Source organism: Rhinoraja longicauda, chromosome 27 (genome assembly GCF_053455715.1).
Source record: "Rhinoraja longicauda isolate Sanriku21f chromosome 27, sRhiLon1.1, whole genome shotgun sequence".
NCBI lineage: Eukaryota > Metazoa > Chordata > Chondrichthyes > Rajiformes > Arhynchobatidae > Rhinoraja > Rhinoraja longicauda.
Genome location: NC_135979.1, coordinates 11,210,641 through 11,227,537, shown reverse-complemented (window position 1 = coordinate 11,227,537; position 16,897 = coordinate 11,210,641). Strand labels below are relative to the sequence as shown.

The following is a 16,897-nucleotide window of genomic DNA, read 5'->3' as shown; positions in this document are numbered from 1 at the left end:
CTGATAGTGCATGAACGGGGAGCATGCATTAGATAGAGTACTCGAGTACCAGGCCAGACTTGCTAGGGGAGAGGTGGAAGGAGGCTTGTGGAGAACTTTGAAAAGCGGGGCTGGTTACTGCTCCTTGCCTTTCCTGTACTTTCTAATGAAAATGAATCTGTTTTGTTACTCTCCACAACCCATTCTTTGAATGTTGCAGTCTGGGTGTAAGTCACATTATTTATAAATTTTAATACACTGATATCAGTCTTGCACATTATGGTTCAATATATTAAATGATTGTTTCATCAAAATATTTTATCACAAAAGTGGGGTTGTTGAGAAAGGCGAGGTTAGGTGGCACATTATCCCTTTGCCCTGCTGGTTGGACCATTAGGAACCTCATTTGGAACTCCCCAGCCTTGGACTGCTGTCCATAACTGCATCTGATTCATAATTTCATTTGGTTTGCAAGACAACTGGTGCAAAATGTTTCTTTCAACCGGTTTGATGTTTAAAATTTGGGCAGACCAGAATGAGCTTCATTGAGAATGATGGATGATAGCTGTGCCCACTGGTACAATTTGCTGACTAAAAGGGGGCATTGTTCCATTCAAGGGATTAATTGATATCTGATCTTAATGAAAAATAAATTTGTATGACTTGGAGTTGGCTTTCAACGGCAAGTCCATGCCTTAAGTCAGTTTGAAAATTGTTTTCCTCCCAGGTGGGAAGAGGAAAGTGCAATTAATCCAGTCAGTCAGTATTACTGATAGAACCAGAAACTATTTACAAAACACATGGCCCAATCAATCCATGTCTGTGTTGATGACCTTGTGATGCTACATGGAGATATTGTATCTAGTTTTAGCAAAGGTGAGAAGATCTTTCTAATAAAAATATAAGGGGTCCTTCACTTTCTAAAGAATGCAAAAACAAAGGTAGTTGAGCTTAACCGTTATAAATTACAAGTTAAACCAGCAGGAGTATTGTGTCCAATTCTGAAATTGTGTGATGATGAAAGAAGATAGTTTGCCAAGAAACTGGGGAACAAAGAGTGTTCTCAAATCAGAAACGGTTAATGGGAGGTTTGATAGACATCCTCAAAGCCACAAAGGCTTTTAGCAAAGTAAATTGGAATCAGTTGTTTCCATTGAAAAAATGGTTGCTTATTAGAGTACATCAAAAATAATTGGCAAAAGAATCAAAAAAGGAATTGAACTATTTATGCAGCGTGTTGTGATCTAGAATATATGGCCTTGAAAGATATTGAAGCAAATTCAATGCTCACCTTTAAAAATGGAATTGCTTGTATACTTGAAAGAGCAAAATTTGAAGGGGACAAAGCAAACAAATGGGACTAATTGGATAGCTCTTTCAAAGAACACGAGCTGAATGGTGTCCTGTGCTGTATGATTCTATGAACACACACGGCAGGGTTTACATGAATAATGGCCTCTTAATTAAGCATTGCCTGTGAATCTGCAGGCGAGCGAAAGCCTGTGCTTTCAGGAAGGGAGGCGAAGTTGAAAATAATATAGTAAAACTTCCTAAAGTAATTAATGGGTAAAAAATAGTGGTAATTGGGTTTATTCAGTTTCAATTTATGCAGGAGAGCTCTAAGTGTCACTGCAGGATTGTTGCAGTTCTAATGCACAGTGCGCATGCTTTCTCTGTTGCCAGTATCAAGAGCAAGCATATTGTGACACTTGACTGAAAGTTTTCTTTATTCCTTTGGAGGATGTGTATCCGTTGCTTGACTGAACTTGAGACTAATGTGCTGCCATCTTGAACTCCTGTAATCCTTCTGGTGGCAGGCCGCACATTGGTCCTTGAGTAGGGAGGTCCAGAATTTAAACTACTACATCAAAGTACAGTGATAGTGGGTGAAGTATGACTCGTGAGGAATGTGCACACCACAGATCCCAATCTTCCAGCTACCCTTGAGGTTTGTCCCACGATTAAAGTAAACAAGCACCAAGGTGACATTGTGCTGAAGCCTGCTCTCCTTCACTGCTTCATGATGTTGGTTTGGTCTGTGTTTGGCACCTCACTTGTGTTGTTTTTTTTCCTAGTTACCCGGATTCTTGGAGCTTCTGGTGGAATATTTCCGGAAATGCTTGATTGAGATATTTGGAATCCTGAAGGAGTATGAGATCGGACATCCCGGCCAAAAGACACTCCTGGATCCAGAGCTGTTTGGGAAAGTAAAGGAACCATCAGAGCTTGAGACAAAGGGAGACGGGGAATACATCAGTGAAGAGGAAATGGCAGCTAATCTATCTGAAGATGCAACGGCCATTGAGAATGCAGAAGAGAATCCCAAGCATGTCAGCAAGTTTGACAGACTTCCTGTGAAAATGGTTAGAAAGGATGATCTATTTGTGGTAGATAATTCAGATAAATTGGGCAGGGTACAGGAGTTTGACAGTGGTTTGCTACACTGGCAGATTGGGGGAGGTGACACTACGGAACACATCCAAACACACTTTGAGAGTAAGAAACAGGTACCCCTGTGGAAACGAACCATGACCCATAAGGGATCCACAAAAAAGCACGCAGCTGAAAGCAAAAAAGGGACAGAAGGAATCGCTGAGGCAACAGTGAGTGGTGAGGAGTCCGAGAAAAGCATAACTGCGACCGTAGATGATCTGTCAGCGAGGTCTGGCTCCTTGAACAAGGAAGCAGTTAATGGGTCAGTAGAGGGAAAAACAGATAACAACAAGTTTCCTTTTGCTATTCATCAGGCGCAAATTCATAAAAATATCAAAATTCTTGAGGATGAGCCGTGCAGCCGGGATGAGGTGCCGTTATGTATGATGGCCGACTGGCAGGACTCTTTAGCGAAGCGGTGTATTTGTATATCAAACATTATCCGCAGCTTGTCGTTTGTGCCTGGGAATGACGCAGAGTTGTCAAAGCACCCTGGCTTGCTGCTTATCTTGGGCAAGCTTCTCTTGCAGCATCACGAGCACCCAGAGCGGAAACAAACGCCGTTAACATACGAGAAGGAGGATGAGGAGGACGAAGGTGTAAGCTGCGATCGTGATGAATGGTGGTGGGACTGTTTAGAAGTATTACGGGAAAACACTCTTGTCACAATGACCAATATTTCTGGGCAGTTGGACCTGTCTCTGTATCCAGAGAGTATCTGCCTGCCACTTCTGGATGGATTGTTGCACTGGGCTGTGTGTCCTGCAGCGGAGGCCCAAGACCCTTTCCCAACGCTAGGCCCCAATTCAATACTCTCTCCCCAGAGACTCGTCCTGGAGAGCTTGTGTAAACTTAGTATCCAGGACAATAATGTGGACCTTATCCTGGCAACACCTCCCTTTAGCCGCTTGGAGAAACTTTATGGGATACTGGTCCGGGTCATTGGGGAACGTAAAAGCCAGGTGTGCCGTGAAATGTGTATGGTACTGTTGGCAAATCTGGCGCAAGGAGACAGCTTGGCTGCCAGAGCAATTGCCGTTCGTAAGGGAAGCATCAGTAACCTACTGGGCTTTTTGGAGGATAGTCTTGCAGCCATTCAACTCCAGCAGAATCAGCCCAGCCTGATGCACTTGCAAACTGCACCTATTGAGCCAACAAGTATGGACATGACGCGGCGGGCAGCCAAGGCCCTGCTAGCAATGGCAAAAGTAGAAGAAAACCACTCTGAGTTCACGTTGCATGAGGCACGACTGCTAGATATCTCTGTATCGCCTCTCCTGAACTCACTGATTACAAATGTAATTTGTGATGTACTTTTCGTGATCGGCCAGTCATGACAGCTGTGGGAACCTTACTGTGTGTGTGCGTGATTGGAGATCTTTGAATCGACTGTTTCTGTCTTTATTTATGCAAAAACCACCTCTGTTCCCAAAACTTGCCCCACCTATTCTTAATAATGGAAGGATATCGTAGTCATTTTGATCAAGTACCAGAGGGGGGAAAAAAAAGATGAATGTTTGCTGCCTGTGTATAAGTCAGAAATTTTTTAACCAAAGTTGCTGTCTCATTTGCAGCGAGTTTGGGAGAATGCCTCATCCTTGGGCATCCCTCCCTGGAGGGCCCTGCTTCAAAATTTTTATGGTAAATTTTGGAAGCTAAATGACTTGGGAAATCTTTGGTTCAGTGCTGTGCTCTTGGATTGTAATTCAGCCACTGGAAGGTGGCTCATGAGAAGCTCTGTGTACGTCATGCAGGAGACAGCCTACACATTAAACCCTGAACATATGTAACCTTTGACCAGCTGTAAACAATATTTCACATTGAACAATGCTGGTTTGGCAGCGAACTGTAGTTTTAAAACATTTTTTAGTTTACAGTAAACGTGAAAAAAAAGGCTTTTCCCCTTCTCAAAGTATCGTGTGTATCTACAACACCTCCCCTTGATTGTATGGACTTTTCCTCTTTCACTTCCTGACTGATTTTAAACTGCAGCCACAGCCCCTGAGCTGTGATTGTATATAGAAGTTGTACAATGCACATACCCTCAAAGTTGGTTGTTTTTTTCCTTCTCTCGTAGAATGAGGTTTACAATTTTCATGACATGGTCAAGCAAAAAGTGATAGCTTTTATTTCCATCGGCCATATCCTGCGAGGGTAATGTACAAGTTTCTGTATGTATAAAGTTGTGCTCTAGTTCAAGGAGAGCAACAGATCACGTTTTTCCTTTATAATCAAGGTGTGGAAAAAGTTTAGGTTCAGTTGAAGCTCACAAAAAATAATGAAGAAACACAATTTGAGATTTTTCAGTGCTATGAAATCTGCATATTTGTATTTCAGACAATGTAGCTAAAACTTGATGTAAATTCCTCCTTTTTCCTTTGGCTTAATGAATATCATTTATTCAGTATGAAATCTTTATACTATATGTTCCACGTGTTAAGAATAAATGTACATTAAATCTTGGTAAGAGCTGTGGAGGTTTTCGTTTAATTCCACAGGTACGAAGGGATGCCTCTAAAGATGGCTATGACAAGTGCACGTGGGGTAAAGGTTGAAGAAACGGCCATTTGGATCACTGGACTGCATTGTCACTGGGCCCAGCCTGCACCTTTGTTTACACGCCAGCATCACTGGCTTATAGAAAGAACAGTTATTAGGTGCCGACTACCTTACACTCTTACAGTTTCTTCTGGAAAGTTAGAACTCAAATAGAAGCTGTGATATATAGATTGACCACTTGAAGAAATGCTAATATCTTGGTAAAAGAGCTTCAATAAGTACATTGGATTTTCAATAACTGCGTTGGCTTTGAACTGTGCAAATCATTTGAGGAGAATGCTCCTCCATTCCGAACATCTAGCGAATGTGATTGAATAAATAAATGCAGAAAGTCAGTAAAAGGTCAGATGCCAAAGTAAATAGTAACGAATCATGTAGATGAGCAGGGCTGTAGGTGCTCGGGTAATTTGTGAGTATGGTCTTTAACAGATTGATCTGAGGACCTAGAAGCTACCCCAATTAAAGTCCTGGGGATTGATTACAAAGTCACTGCAACTGTAGGACTTGAAGGCTCTCAAACTTTACAGGGGAATTTTACTTTCATCCAACATTTAATGTGCAACATCTTAAATTACAAGAATGTAAACAGCACATTTATACATGTTCAAGGAGTTGTTGCACTGAAGTTTTTTGTCAGTAATATAAACTGCGGTAATTGGTTGGGTGCATTATTTTGCTTCAATTTTCTGTCCCCAACAAAAAAAATGCCACTACAATTAAAATACTACTTTTTCTTTGCCACTCTGCAAACATTAGCAAACAATTTATTGCCCTTGGTGTTGACCTCTACCTGCACCTGATGTCTGTGACAAGATGTTACTAAAAGAAAAGGATGGAGAGAGGCAGTCTGACTGATCTCCCCTCCCATCTATGGTTTCTTGGGGTCTGTTTCCTTCCACTGTGAAGAGATCAATTAATGCAGGACAGGTGCTAAAACAAATCTGCAATTGTCTTGGATGTCAGATTGAGCATTTATATTTCTTATAAAGGAAAAGTCACCCTAGGACTGAAGGAAGCACTGGATATCTGCAGTTGACTGCGAATATAACAGTATGGTCTTGAGGATTAGAAAGGCGAAGGAACAAAATTAGAGTTAAAAATTTTGATTTTTAAACCAACATTTTGTAGGAGCAGCCGGCATTCTTTAACCGCAATATTCCTGTTTTCATCGGCATGAAGTCTGCTCTTTGTAGATCTTTTAGAGTAGACTCTGTTCTCAGCAGTTCCTGGTAGTATTGACTCTGTCCCATTGTGGCCAGCTGCTCTCATTGGTCCCTATACAAGACAACACCTCTCTGTGTATATACATTGAATACAGAGCATGGAGATGAGTAACTCGGCCTACGCTTGTGTAGGAAAGAACTGCAGATGCTGGTTTAAATCAAAGGTAGACACAAAACCCTGGAGTAACTCAGCTGGACAGGCAGCATCTCTGGAGAGAAGGAATGGGTGACGTTTCGGGTCGAGACCTTTGCTTGGCTCTGTACTCCACACATGTCTCTTCCTATTTCATTTCTCTTATATCTGCTTGAGCAGACATTGCTATTTTTCCTGGAATAAATTGTCTGGCTGTGTGCAGTGTAGAGCCCGAATCATCAGTATTCTAAAAATGTGTGACAATGTTGGCTAGTTTTAGTGTGGGAGGCTATCGCTATTGTGGAAGTAGTAGGAGAACGTATGTTAACTCTCATGGTATGTATTTCCTAATTTTTCAACTTTGTATCCTTCTCTGTACCACCAGAGAGAAGTGATATTTGATTTTATATTGAATTTCACTAATCAAAATATCCCTAGTTTAAACCTCAATTTCTGCCCCAATTCTAACTCTAGAGACTGGTACCATATTAAATTACTGTACCTGTGATCCAGTGATTGGAACTGATAATCTGGATATGTTGGTTCAAATGCCATCAAATGGATTTAAAGTATTTTTTATAAAGCGAAAGCTGGCAACTGGGATCAGCTGTTTTGACTAGTCAGAATGCAAGCTGAATTACTTCCTGGGATAAATTTCATCTAAGAATTAACTGAAAATATTGGGTCCCTTAGAATCATCTTAATATATTGCCAAGACCTGGGTAAAGCAGCTAATATTTCCAATTGTATGTTAATATTTGTGAGGGCAACATATTTGCTTCACTTGGATGCAGATATATCACTTTTGTCCTTTGCTGATATTGAAATTGAGGTCAATTGAATACCAAAAAAGATTGAACATGCAGAAATCTGAAATAAACACTCTGCCCCTCTCCTCCCCAGACAGAATAGTAATAAAGTTCAGTCTGAAGAAGGGTCTCAACCTGCAACATTCACCCATGCCATTTCTCTCAAGATGCTGCCCAACCTGCTGAGTTACTTCAGCATTTTGTCTATCTTTGGTGTAAACTAGCATCTGCAGTTCCTTCCATCAAATAGAGTTCCCTTGTTCCTCACTGCACCTCACCAGCCTCAATATGTAGCACATCACCCTCTGCCAGTTCCAAAGCGATCCCACCATCTGTCATATCTTCCCACCCCTGCTTTTTGCAGGGACTGCTATCTTCATGAATCCTGGTCCACTGATCCTCTAGCAGTCACACCGCACCTAAAGAGGACTCCCTTCACCTCTCCCCTCACCACCATCCAGGAATATGAACAGCCCTTGCAGGTATGGCAGAGGTTAGCCTGAACCACTCCCAACTTTCCAAACAAAGTAGGAAAGTTGCAATGTGGCCTCCACATTGGTGAAACCGTGTAATCTGCTGTTTTGCAGATGGCCATCTTGGAGCTGATTATATGTTAATACTCAGACTGACCAGTCTATTCTCAGCTTCTCTTGCTACCGAGAGGCCAAACGCAAATAGGAAGAACAACAATTCATATTCTGCTTGGCATGAATATAAAATTCAAATTTCAGGTTCTCCACCCATACCCACTCACCCATCAGGGGAACTACATAGAAGGTAATAGTGAACAGAAGAGATGTGTAGGGCATTGGCAGAGATAAATGCAGCAGAACCTGAAAATATTTTTAGACAAGACCAGAGTATTTGCAATATGTATGTGCATTCAAAATTGTATTAAATAAGATGAATAAATTACAAGTCCAGCTATTCACATGGCATGACAATGCTGTGGAAATAAGGAGACCTCACACAATACAGGGATGAGAATTGTGTTCAGGTATTCCTGACCACAATGTGTTCAGGTATTCCTGACCACAATGTGTTCGGTCAAGAAAGAAAGAGGGAGAATTGCAGCATTGAAGTATTGGAATAGGATGACCCAGACAACCCAAAGGAATGTATCTGAAATAAATACAGTGGTGAAAACATTCAACAGGTCAGGCAATATCTGTGGAAAGTGAAATTTCATGCCAGCCAAGTTCATTTTGTGGGTGACGTTTCGGGTAGAGACCCTTCTAAAGAACGGTCTTAACCTGAAACATCACCCATTCCTTCTCTCTAGAGATGCTGCCTGTCCTGCTGAGTTACTCCAGCATTTTGTCTACCTTTGATTTAAACCAGCATCTGCAGTTCTTTCCTACACAAGTTAATTTTGTGCTTTGTATACCGGATACCACACCTGGAGTATTGTGCACAGTTTTGGTCTCCTAAATTGAGGAAGGACATTCTTGCTATTGAGGGAGTGCAGCGTCGGGATGGCAGGACCGACATATGATGAAAGAATGGATCGACTGGGCTTATATTCACTGGATTTTAGAAGATGAGAGGGGAAACGTATAGAAAGATACACAATTCTTAAGGAATTGGACATGCTCGATGCAGGAAAAATGTCCCCCATGTTGGGAGAGTCCAGAACCAGGGGTCACAGTTTAAGAATAAGGGGTGGACCATTTAGGACTAGGATGAGGAGAAACGTTTTCACCCAGAGAGTTGTGAATCTCTTGAATTCTCTGCCAAAGAAGGCAGTGGAGGCTAATTCATTGGATGTATTCAAGAGAGAATTAGATATAACTTAGGGCTAACGGAATCAAGAGACATGGGGAGAAAGCAGGAACGGGGTACTAATTTTGGACGATCAGCCATGCAGCTCTCCCCTACATTTCACCCCCCACACCCCTGTGCCCCACCTGGACTCCAACGTATTTCCTTCTCCCACCACCCCTGCTTCTCACCTGCATTTAGTCTTTGTTCCAACAATTTGCCTATCAAAATAAAATCCATGCCTGTATCCACTTACTACCAGCCACGCTTTGTCTTGCCTCTCCAATTTTTTTCTCCCCCCCCCCCCCCCCCCCACACACAAACACACACACAATCAGTCTGAAAAAAGATCTCAATCTGAAACAACGCCTTCTCATGTTCTCCAAAGAGGCTGCCTGACCTGCTGAGGTACTCCAGCACTTTATGTCCTTTTGTACACTCTGACCTAATTTTTCTGTTTTTATCTCATGTTTTCAGCATCTGCTGTTTAAAATGATCCATTCTTTACAGTTTGACTAAAATAGAGATGTGATCACTAGTGGAAAAAAATTCAATTGATTGCCAGCCAGTAAAATTGAATAAATTACCTGGGAAATTGCAAAAGTGCTAAAATAATAAAAATGGGGATCTTCAACTGTGGAAATAGAAACCTGGATAGCGATATTAGTGGGCAATGGATGCAGGGATTGTGCTTGGGAGAACTTTATTGAGCTGTATGTTTCTATCATAGTGATAGGCAGCATGGTGTAAGAAGGAACTGTAGATGAAGACACACGAAGTGCTGGAGCAACTTAACGGGTCAGGCAGCATCTCCGGAGAAAAGGAATAGGTGATATTTTGTGTCGGAGCCCTTTGGAGAATTGTAGATAGGAAAAGACCAGAACAAAACAGGGACGGCAACGGATGACCGAGGAAATGTGGAGCCCATAATCCCTCGTTGTTAGCTGGGGAAGGAGTGATAACGATGGGATGCAGAAAGTGGAACTAGTAGGATGATGGGGTGGGGACGAGGACAGAGGGAAGGATATATCATTCATTCCAAGATATCTTTTAAAATTAGTCAATGGAGAAGGGTCATTTTTAATTGGATGAGAACATATATGATGAGTAAATAAGAATCAAATCTTGGCAGGTAAAACTAATTAAAAATAGGAGGTAGAGATGATTCAGGTGCTATCTAGGTACATTCCCATGAGGGAAAGGGTTGGGGAAATTGAAACTAACACTACTTAGATGATCAAAATGATAATTAAATAAGTTTAAAGAAAAACAATTAGCAGATGCAAGTTGTTAATACAAGGGAGAGCCAGGCCAATTCGATGAGGTTCAGTGGTGACATCTCTTATTTTAAAAGTGAATGCGACAGGCGAGGGCAAGAGAAGGAAGAGTGGTCACAAAATGGAATTTAAAAATATTCATTAGACATGTGAATAGGAAGACCTGTTAGAGGAGAGGTGGAGTAATCCAAGGACCAAACAGAAAATCTTGCAGAGGCAGAAGATTTGGCTAAAGTACTAAATGATTTGCATTGTTTTTTTTCAAGGAAGATGTAGTTGAGGTTCTGGATGGGTTTAAGCTAGATGAAATGAAAGGCTAGCTGCATTTGAAAATGGTTACAGCACCTGGTCCACGTGGAATGCTTCTCAGATTAATGAGGAAAGCAATGGAGGAAATAACTTTCCAAGTACTTAGAGATTTGAGAGTAGTGTCTGAGGACTGAAAAGATGCAAATATGCACACATATTCCAAAAGATCCATATAGGGATAAACACTGCAAATATTGGCCATTTAACCTCCAAGGTGGCAAATGTTCTAAAACAGGACCGAAATGTAGTTACTTGTCCAAGTATAATTGGAGAACATGGATTTGTTAAATGCAAATCATATCTTGACTAACTTACTAGTTTTTTTTACACCAAGGTAATAGAAGTGTCGATGCAGTGGACTTTCAAAATATTTGATGTCTCATGTCACATCATTATTTAGAGCTATTCCATAAAAGGGATTATAGCAGCATGGATACAAAGTGGCTAAGGACCAAGAAAACAAGAGATTGCTTTTTTGGACTGGAGGCAAGTGCACAGCCAAGGACTGGTACTAGAACTATAAATGAGTGCACCATTCTAAAAAAGGGTTCACTGTAAGGTATATTTTATTTTTCCATGTTCCCTTGTGGCGTGCAGAATTTGTTGAATGTGGCAGAATGTGTTGAAAATGCAGTTTTAAAGAAAACGTACATGGGATCCTGAGAAAATAGTTGAGGCAGGTATAATAACATTAAAAAGGCACTTGGACAGGAAAGGTTTGGTGGGATAAAAGCCAGGCATGGGGCAAATGGGCATAGCTTGGATAGGGCTTCTTGGTGGGCATGGGCAAGTTGAGCTGAAGGGCCTGTTTCCGTACTGAACGATTTTCAAAGTGATTCAGTACAACAAAGATGAGATTATTTTCCTTGGGTCAGAGAGATCGTAAGTTGGCAATGTCAAAATGCTCTGCCAGAGATGGTTGCAGAAGCAGATCCAGTTATGTACAAAACTGAGCTGGATAATTACTTGCAGTGCTTTGGGATAGGTGGCGTTAGTAGGACTGGTCGTGCATACCACTGGAATGGACTTGGGAGTGCATGGCTTCCTCCCATTTGTGAGGTTAAATACATAGGCTAACAAAACTTCTGATCCTAAGAATATAGAAGTCCTGGATATTGATGAAAATAAACAAGATAAAACAATTTGAATCTGGGCAAATCTTAGTTTTTCCAGCACATTTCCTATTGAAATGCTAATGACTCTGAAGGATATCCTGCATGAAGCCATATCTCATTCTTATTGATTTCAAGCTTTGTTCACTCCCCTTGTATCTTCTCTTAATTGCAGTTTCCATATAAACCCATTCCATATCCATGGCTCTTTGATTTTTGTTGTCCATCTCACCTTCATTCCCATGCCTCTGTAACAAAACCATTTCTGATCAGTACCTATGTTGCCGCCTCTAACACATTTCACGCAATGTAATGGGGGGGGGGGGGGGGGGGATTTCAGGAGGTGAACGGCAAAATTCCAGGATGTATTATTAAAAAGGAGACAAAGGGAATCTTATTGACCGTAACAATTGGATAAAGCCCCAGGATCTGATTCATAAGTGTGTATCTTCAGTTTAAACCAGCATCTGCGGTTCCTTCTGTATGTCCTTCTGACATGTATCCAAGCCTGTTGTAGGGGCCAAAGGAGGAGATTGCAGGGTGATAATGAATTTATACATCTTTGTTTACCATACGTGGGGTGCCAGAGTTATTGGAAAATATTCTGAGTAGAGTTAATCTATGGAAGACAATGATCAATCAATGACCATCAGTGCGATTGTTAGGGGAAGATCTGAAACAATTTGATTTATTTTCCCCAAAGGTGACACCATGCTTTGAATAGGGCAATGGAGTTGATAATTTCCCTTAATGAAGGTAAATTAGGACTTTTAGTCTCAGGTAGTAGCATAGTTGTACCAGGGAAGTGACACTGGGATAAGAGACCAGTCACACTTTCAATGGTAATAAAGATATGAAGGGCCAATTGTCCTGCAGTTTGATTGGCTCTCGGATCTTTTTATTGCCCATTTCTGCACTTTCAAACACTCTCAACTTGGGTGACTCCAATCAATACCCATGATTGATATCCTGTAAGTAGCGCAGCGGTAGAGTTGCTGCTTTACAGCGAATGCAGCGCCGGAGACTCAGGTTCGATCCTGACTACGGGCGCTGCACTGTAAGGAGTTTGTACGTTCTCCCCGTGACCTGCGTGGGTTTTCTCCGAGATCTTCGGTTTCCTCCCACACTCCAAAGACGTACAGGTATGTAGGTTAAATGGCTGGGTAAATGTGAAAATTGTCCCTAGTGGGTGTAGGATGGTGTTAGTGTACGGGGATCGCTGGGCGGCACGGACTTGGAGAGCCGAAAAGGCCTGTTTCCGGCTGTATATATATGATATGATATGATAATATGAACTGGGCCCATCTGTTTACATTGGAAACCCAACAATATATCTTCTCCATAATATGGAGAATCTCTCCTACATAAAAACGTAACACCATTTTATTCTTCCTAAATAGAAAGTACTTCAGAAATTCATGATAGTTTTTTGCCTTGTAATCAAAGTTCTTGCAGCAGAGTGTCTGTGAGCATTGATTGAGATGGCTTCAGTTGATAAAACCAATAATGTACTGTCGATAGCTCCCTCTGCAGGAGTACACTAAATTTAATTAAACATACCCAATTCTAAAAAGAAGTTCCAACCAAAAAAAGTCACCTATTCATGTTCGACAGAGATGCCGCTTGACCCGTTTAGTTACTCCAGCACATTGTGTCGTTTTTTTGTACACTGGCACCTGCAGTTCATTGTGTCACTCTGGTTCCAACACATAGATAAATAACACTTCACCAGAATTTTTCTGGAAGTTATGTTTTCTTAACAATCCAATTAATTTAAATAGGCTGATAGAAGAGTTAGGAACCATCAAATAAGTGCAAGTTTTCTCCTGGTCTACCTAACCAAAATTATCCATCTTGCACCAGGAGAAGAGTCTAAACTTTTCATAGACATTTCCTTGGAAACTAATGGAGCTCCTTTGCTAAATTGTCAATCTTTCCTGGATTGACTTTACTGGTTCTGCATAAAATGTAGTAATTTAATAGCAGGCCTTCCCATGTTGTCACATCTCCTTCCCTACCTCCTGAAAAGTCCCCAGCAGCATCAACATCATGTCCCAGAACAGCATAACAGATAGAGCCACCTCAGGCAGACAGGGACCTAATATAATTGTCAAAGATCAGGAATACAGAACGTAGAGGGAACTATCTGTCAATCTTAATTTATCTTTCCTTAATTTTAATTCTTAAAATATTTCAACATCTGTCTGCCTGCAGGGGCTCCAAACAATGTCTTCTTCCAAAGGGTAAATGGACAATTTTTTTGTTACTGATCTCAATCCGTGCCAGAGTTTTGCATTATTTGCTATGACATGTTGAACTTCTGCTTCAGAGAAAGTGCCGTCTATTGGTATTAATTCTTTGCTGTTGAATTTAAGAGATTACCTGGACACAAGAGGCTGCACTTCCTCCTCCACCTCCATCCATGGATCTCTGAAGCCCTTTGGCGTGAGACAAAGGTACACATGCACCTTGTCTCCTGCATCGTGCCCACGTTTACATTGGCCAGACCAAGCGTAGACGAGGTGGCTGCCTCGCCAACTACTTGCTAATCCCATCTGATTCTTTCCTAATCCCATACTGATCTTTCTGTCCTGGGCCTCTCCATTGCCAGAATGAGGCCACATGCTAACTGGACAAATAACACCACATATTTAGAGGGATGAGAGGGGATCTTATTGAAACATAAGATTATTAAGGGATTGGACATGTTAGAGGCAGGAAACATGTTCCCAATGTTGGGGGAGTCCAGAACCAGGGGCCACAGTTTAAGAATAAGGGGTAGGCCATTTAGAACAGAGATGAGGAAAAACCTTTTCAGTCAGAGGTGAAAATCTGTGGAATGCTCTGCCTCAGAAGGCAGTGGAGGCCAATTCTCTGACATTCAAGAGTGAGCTAGATAGAGCTCTTGAGGATAGCGGAGTCAGAGGGTATGGGGAGAAGGCGGGAACGGGGTACTGATTGAGAATGATCAGCCATGATCACATTGTATGGTGGTGCTGGCTCAAAGGGCCGAATGGCCTACTCCTGCACCTATTGTCTATATTCCACTTGGGTAGTTTACAACCCAACGGTATGAACATTGAATTCTCCAATTTTAAGTAATACCCTTCAAACTCTTTGCTGTGCCCCTCGCTTCCTGGAATGCCCCCATTTCTCCCGCTATCTCCCACCTGCCACTCGCCCTGCTCCTTTCCCATCCTTCGTACACTATCCTCACTCATACAAATCCTTCATTTAAATCCCCCCATCCCACTCTTCTATTCCACCTATTGTCCCCTCTGGCTTTACATTTCACTCCTCTTTCCATAACTGACATCTTTTTGGTTCCTCTTCACCTGTTACCTTTCACTTGCTCCACTCATCTGCCATTCACACCGCCCTCACCTGCATTCACCTGCATTCACCTATTCCTTGCCAGACTTTGTCCTGCCCCCACCTCTCCCAGACACACCCCCCCCCCCCTTATAACAATCATTCTGAAGAATGGTCCCTACACAACATGTCACCTATCCATTCCCTCCAGCACTTTGTTTTTTTTTGCTCGGGATTCAGCATCTGTGATTTCTTACAAGCTACATAAATTGCACTAACAGAATGAATGAAAAATTATGGCTTCAAACTGGTATTGATAACACTGGTGATTGACAAAGATGGATTCAAAGTGCTGGAGTAACTCAGCCAATTAGGCAGCATCTCTGGAGTAAAAGGATGGGTGATGTTTTGGGTCAGAACAGGTTGGTTAATTAAAGCCATGCTATGCATTTATGTTTTAGAGGGTTGTTAAATTTCATTAAAGTAGTTTAAATTTAGGTAGTTTAGTGTGTTTAAATTTTTGGCACAGGGGAGAAAACCAAGCCAATAATAAGGTCTATTATCCATAAAGCGTTTGTTCCCTTGATGGCGCTGTGGACTCTGGACCATATGTTGTGCACTAGAAGTTTAAAGATTGGGAGATGATCAACTGTTTCTTTTCTGTATGGGTTGCAATGTGCAGTTGTAAGTCTCTAATGCATTCACCAGGGTGTAATTTGTTAACTTTATGAAAAGGTATGTACAATTCTCTTCCCGTTGATCAATGAGATAAAATGTCTTTATTTTCATTTACTCTGGTTTAGCTGCAGAAGTCAGCTTGATTTGAACTCGAGCTGTGAGAAGCACTGGCAGGTTAATAGGCTTCTCTTTCCTTTGTTACCATTATATGAAAGTGTGATTAGTCTTTTACCTCAATAACACTTTCCTGCAGCAACCCTATATTCCTTGATAACCACAGATTAAACTTAGTTTCCATCTCGATTCTTTATATAGTTCTGTTTGGATATTTGGTGGTTTTCTTTCTTCCACCATATTCTCCCTCGCATCTCTCTGTCCATGTTACTTCAAAGAGGAGGGATCACAGATGATATGCAGTATTTGGATTCTGGTGTGGGGGTCTAGATTTCATCAACCAGCTCTGGCATGTTTCTCTAACATTTGATCTAAGATGTGAAATAGCAGTATTTCCAGGTGAGACAAGCACCTCATCTCACCTCATTTACTGAATTTGGTGTTCCCAATATGGCCTCCTTTACATCGGCAAGACCAAGCATAGACTTGGCGACCGCTGCGTTGAATGCTTGCACTTGACCTGTCGTAGGCCTGCTGGAACTCCCGGTCGCTAATCATTTTAACTCCACTTCCCATTCCCTTTCTGTCTTTCTCCATTGCCAGAGAGAGGCCATGTGCAGACTGGAGAAACAGCACCTCGTATGAACATTAAATTAACCAATGTTAGGTATCTTAAGTACAAACAACCATTTTTTCCCCTTCCACCCCTGTTCCCTGTGCCCCACCTGGACTCGCACCCAATTCTCCCCTTTCACCTGCATTCCTTGCTCTGGCGTAAGTGTTTGTGTAACTTCTATACTTACCTCGCATTTCATTTCTGGCTTTTCTTTAAACATCTACATATCAAAACCCTGCCTCACCTGTATCCACTTGCCAGGTTTTGTGCTGCCCTACCTATCTTCCAGCTGGCTTTCTCTCTCCTCCCCCGCAAATAAATCTTAAGTGTCCTGACACTGTTCTCCAGGGATGCTGCCTGACCCGCTGAGTTACTCCAGCACTTTGTGTCTTTGTAAACCAGCATCTGCAGTTCCTTGTAGCTCACGATTTTTGAATGGTCAGGCAGCAGATTAACTAGCATGACTTTCTTTCAGTGAAAGATAATTGCGATAGCAGTCTGCAGTTAGTCATGTGTGACCATACTCACAAAGATGAACAGCGTTTAGGGAGTAGCAATTGTTCAGGCACCAACTTTACATTC

The 16,897-nt window shown here is 41.7% G+C and overlaps 1 protein-coding gene across 4 annotated transcripts in view; it reads left to right on the top strand.

The window, feature by feature from the left end:
• LOC144606896 (AT-rich interactive domain-containing protein 1A-like) overlaps window positions 1-4,868 on the top strand; it is an 83,754-nt gene extending 78,886 nt beyond the window's left edge. For all 4 annotated transcript variants that reach the window (XM_078423369.1, XM_078423368.1, XM_078423367.1 and 1 more), the window contains exon 20: window positions 2,055-4,868. In XM_078423369.1, coding sequence (XP_078279495.1) covers window positions 2,055-3,749 — 1,695 coding nt within the window. In that variant the 3' untranslated portion in view covers window positions 3,750-4,868. The remainder of the gene's footprint in view (window positions 1-2,054) is intronic.
• The last annotated feature ends 12,029 nt before the right edge of the window (window positions 4,869-16,897 follow it).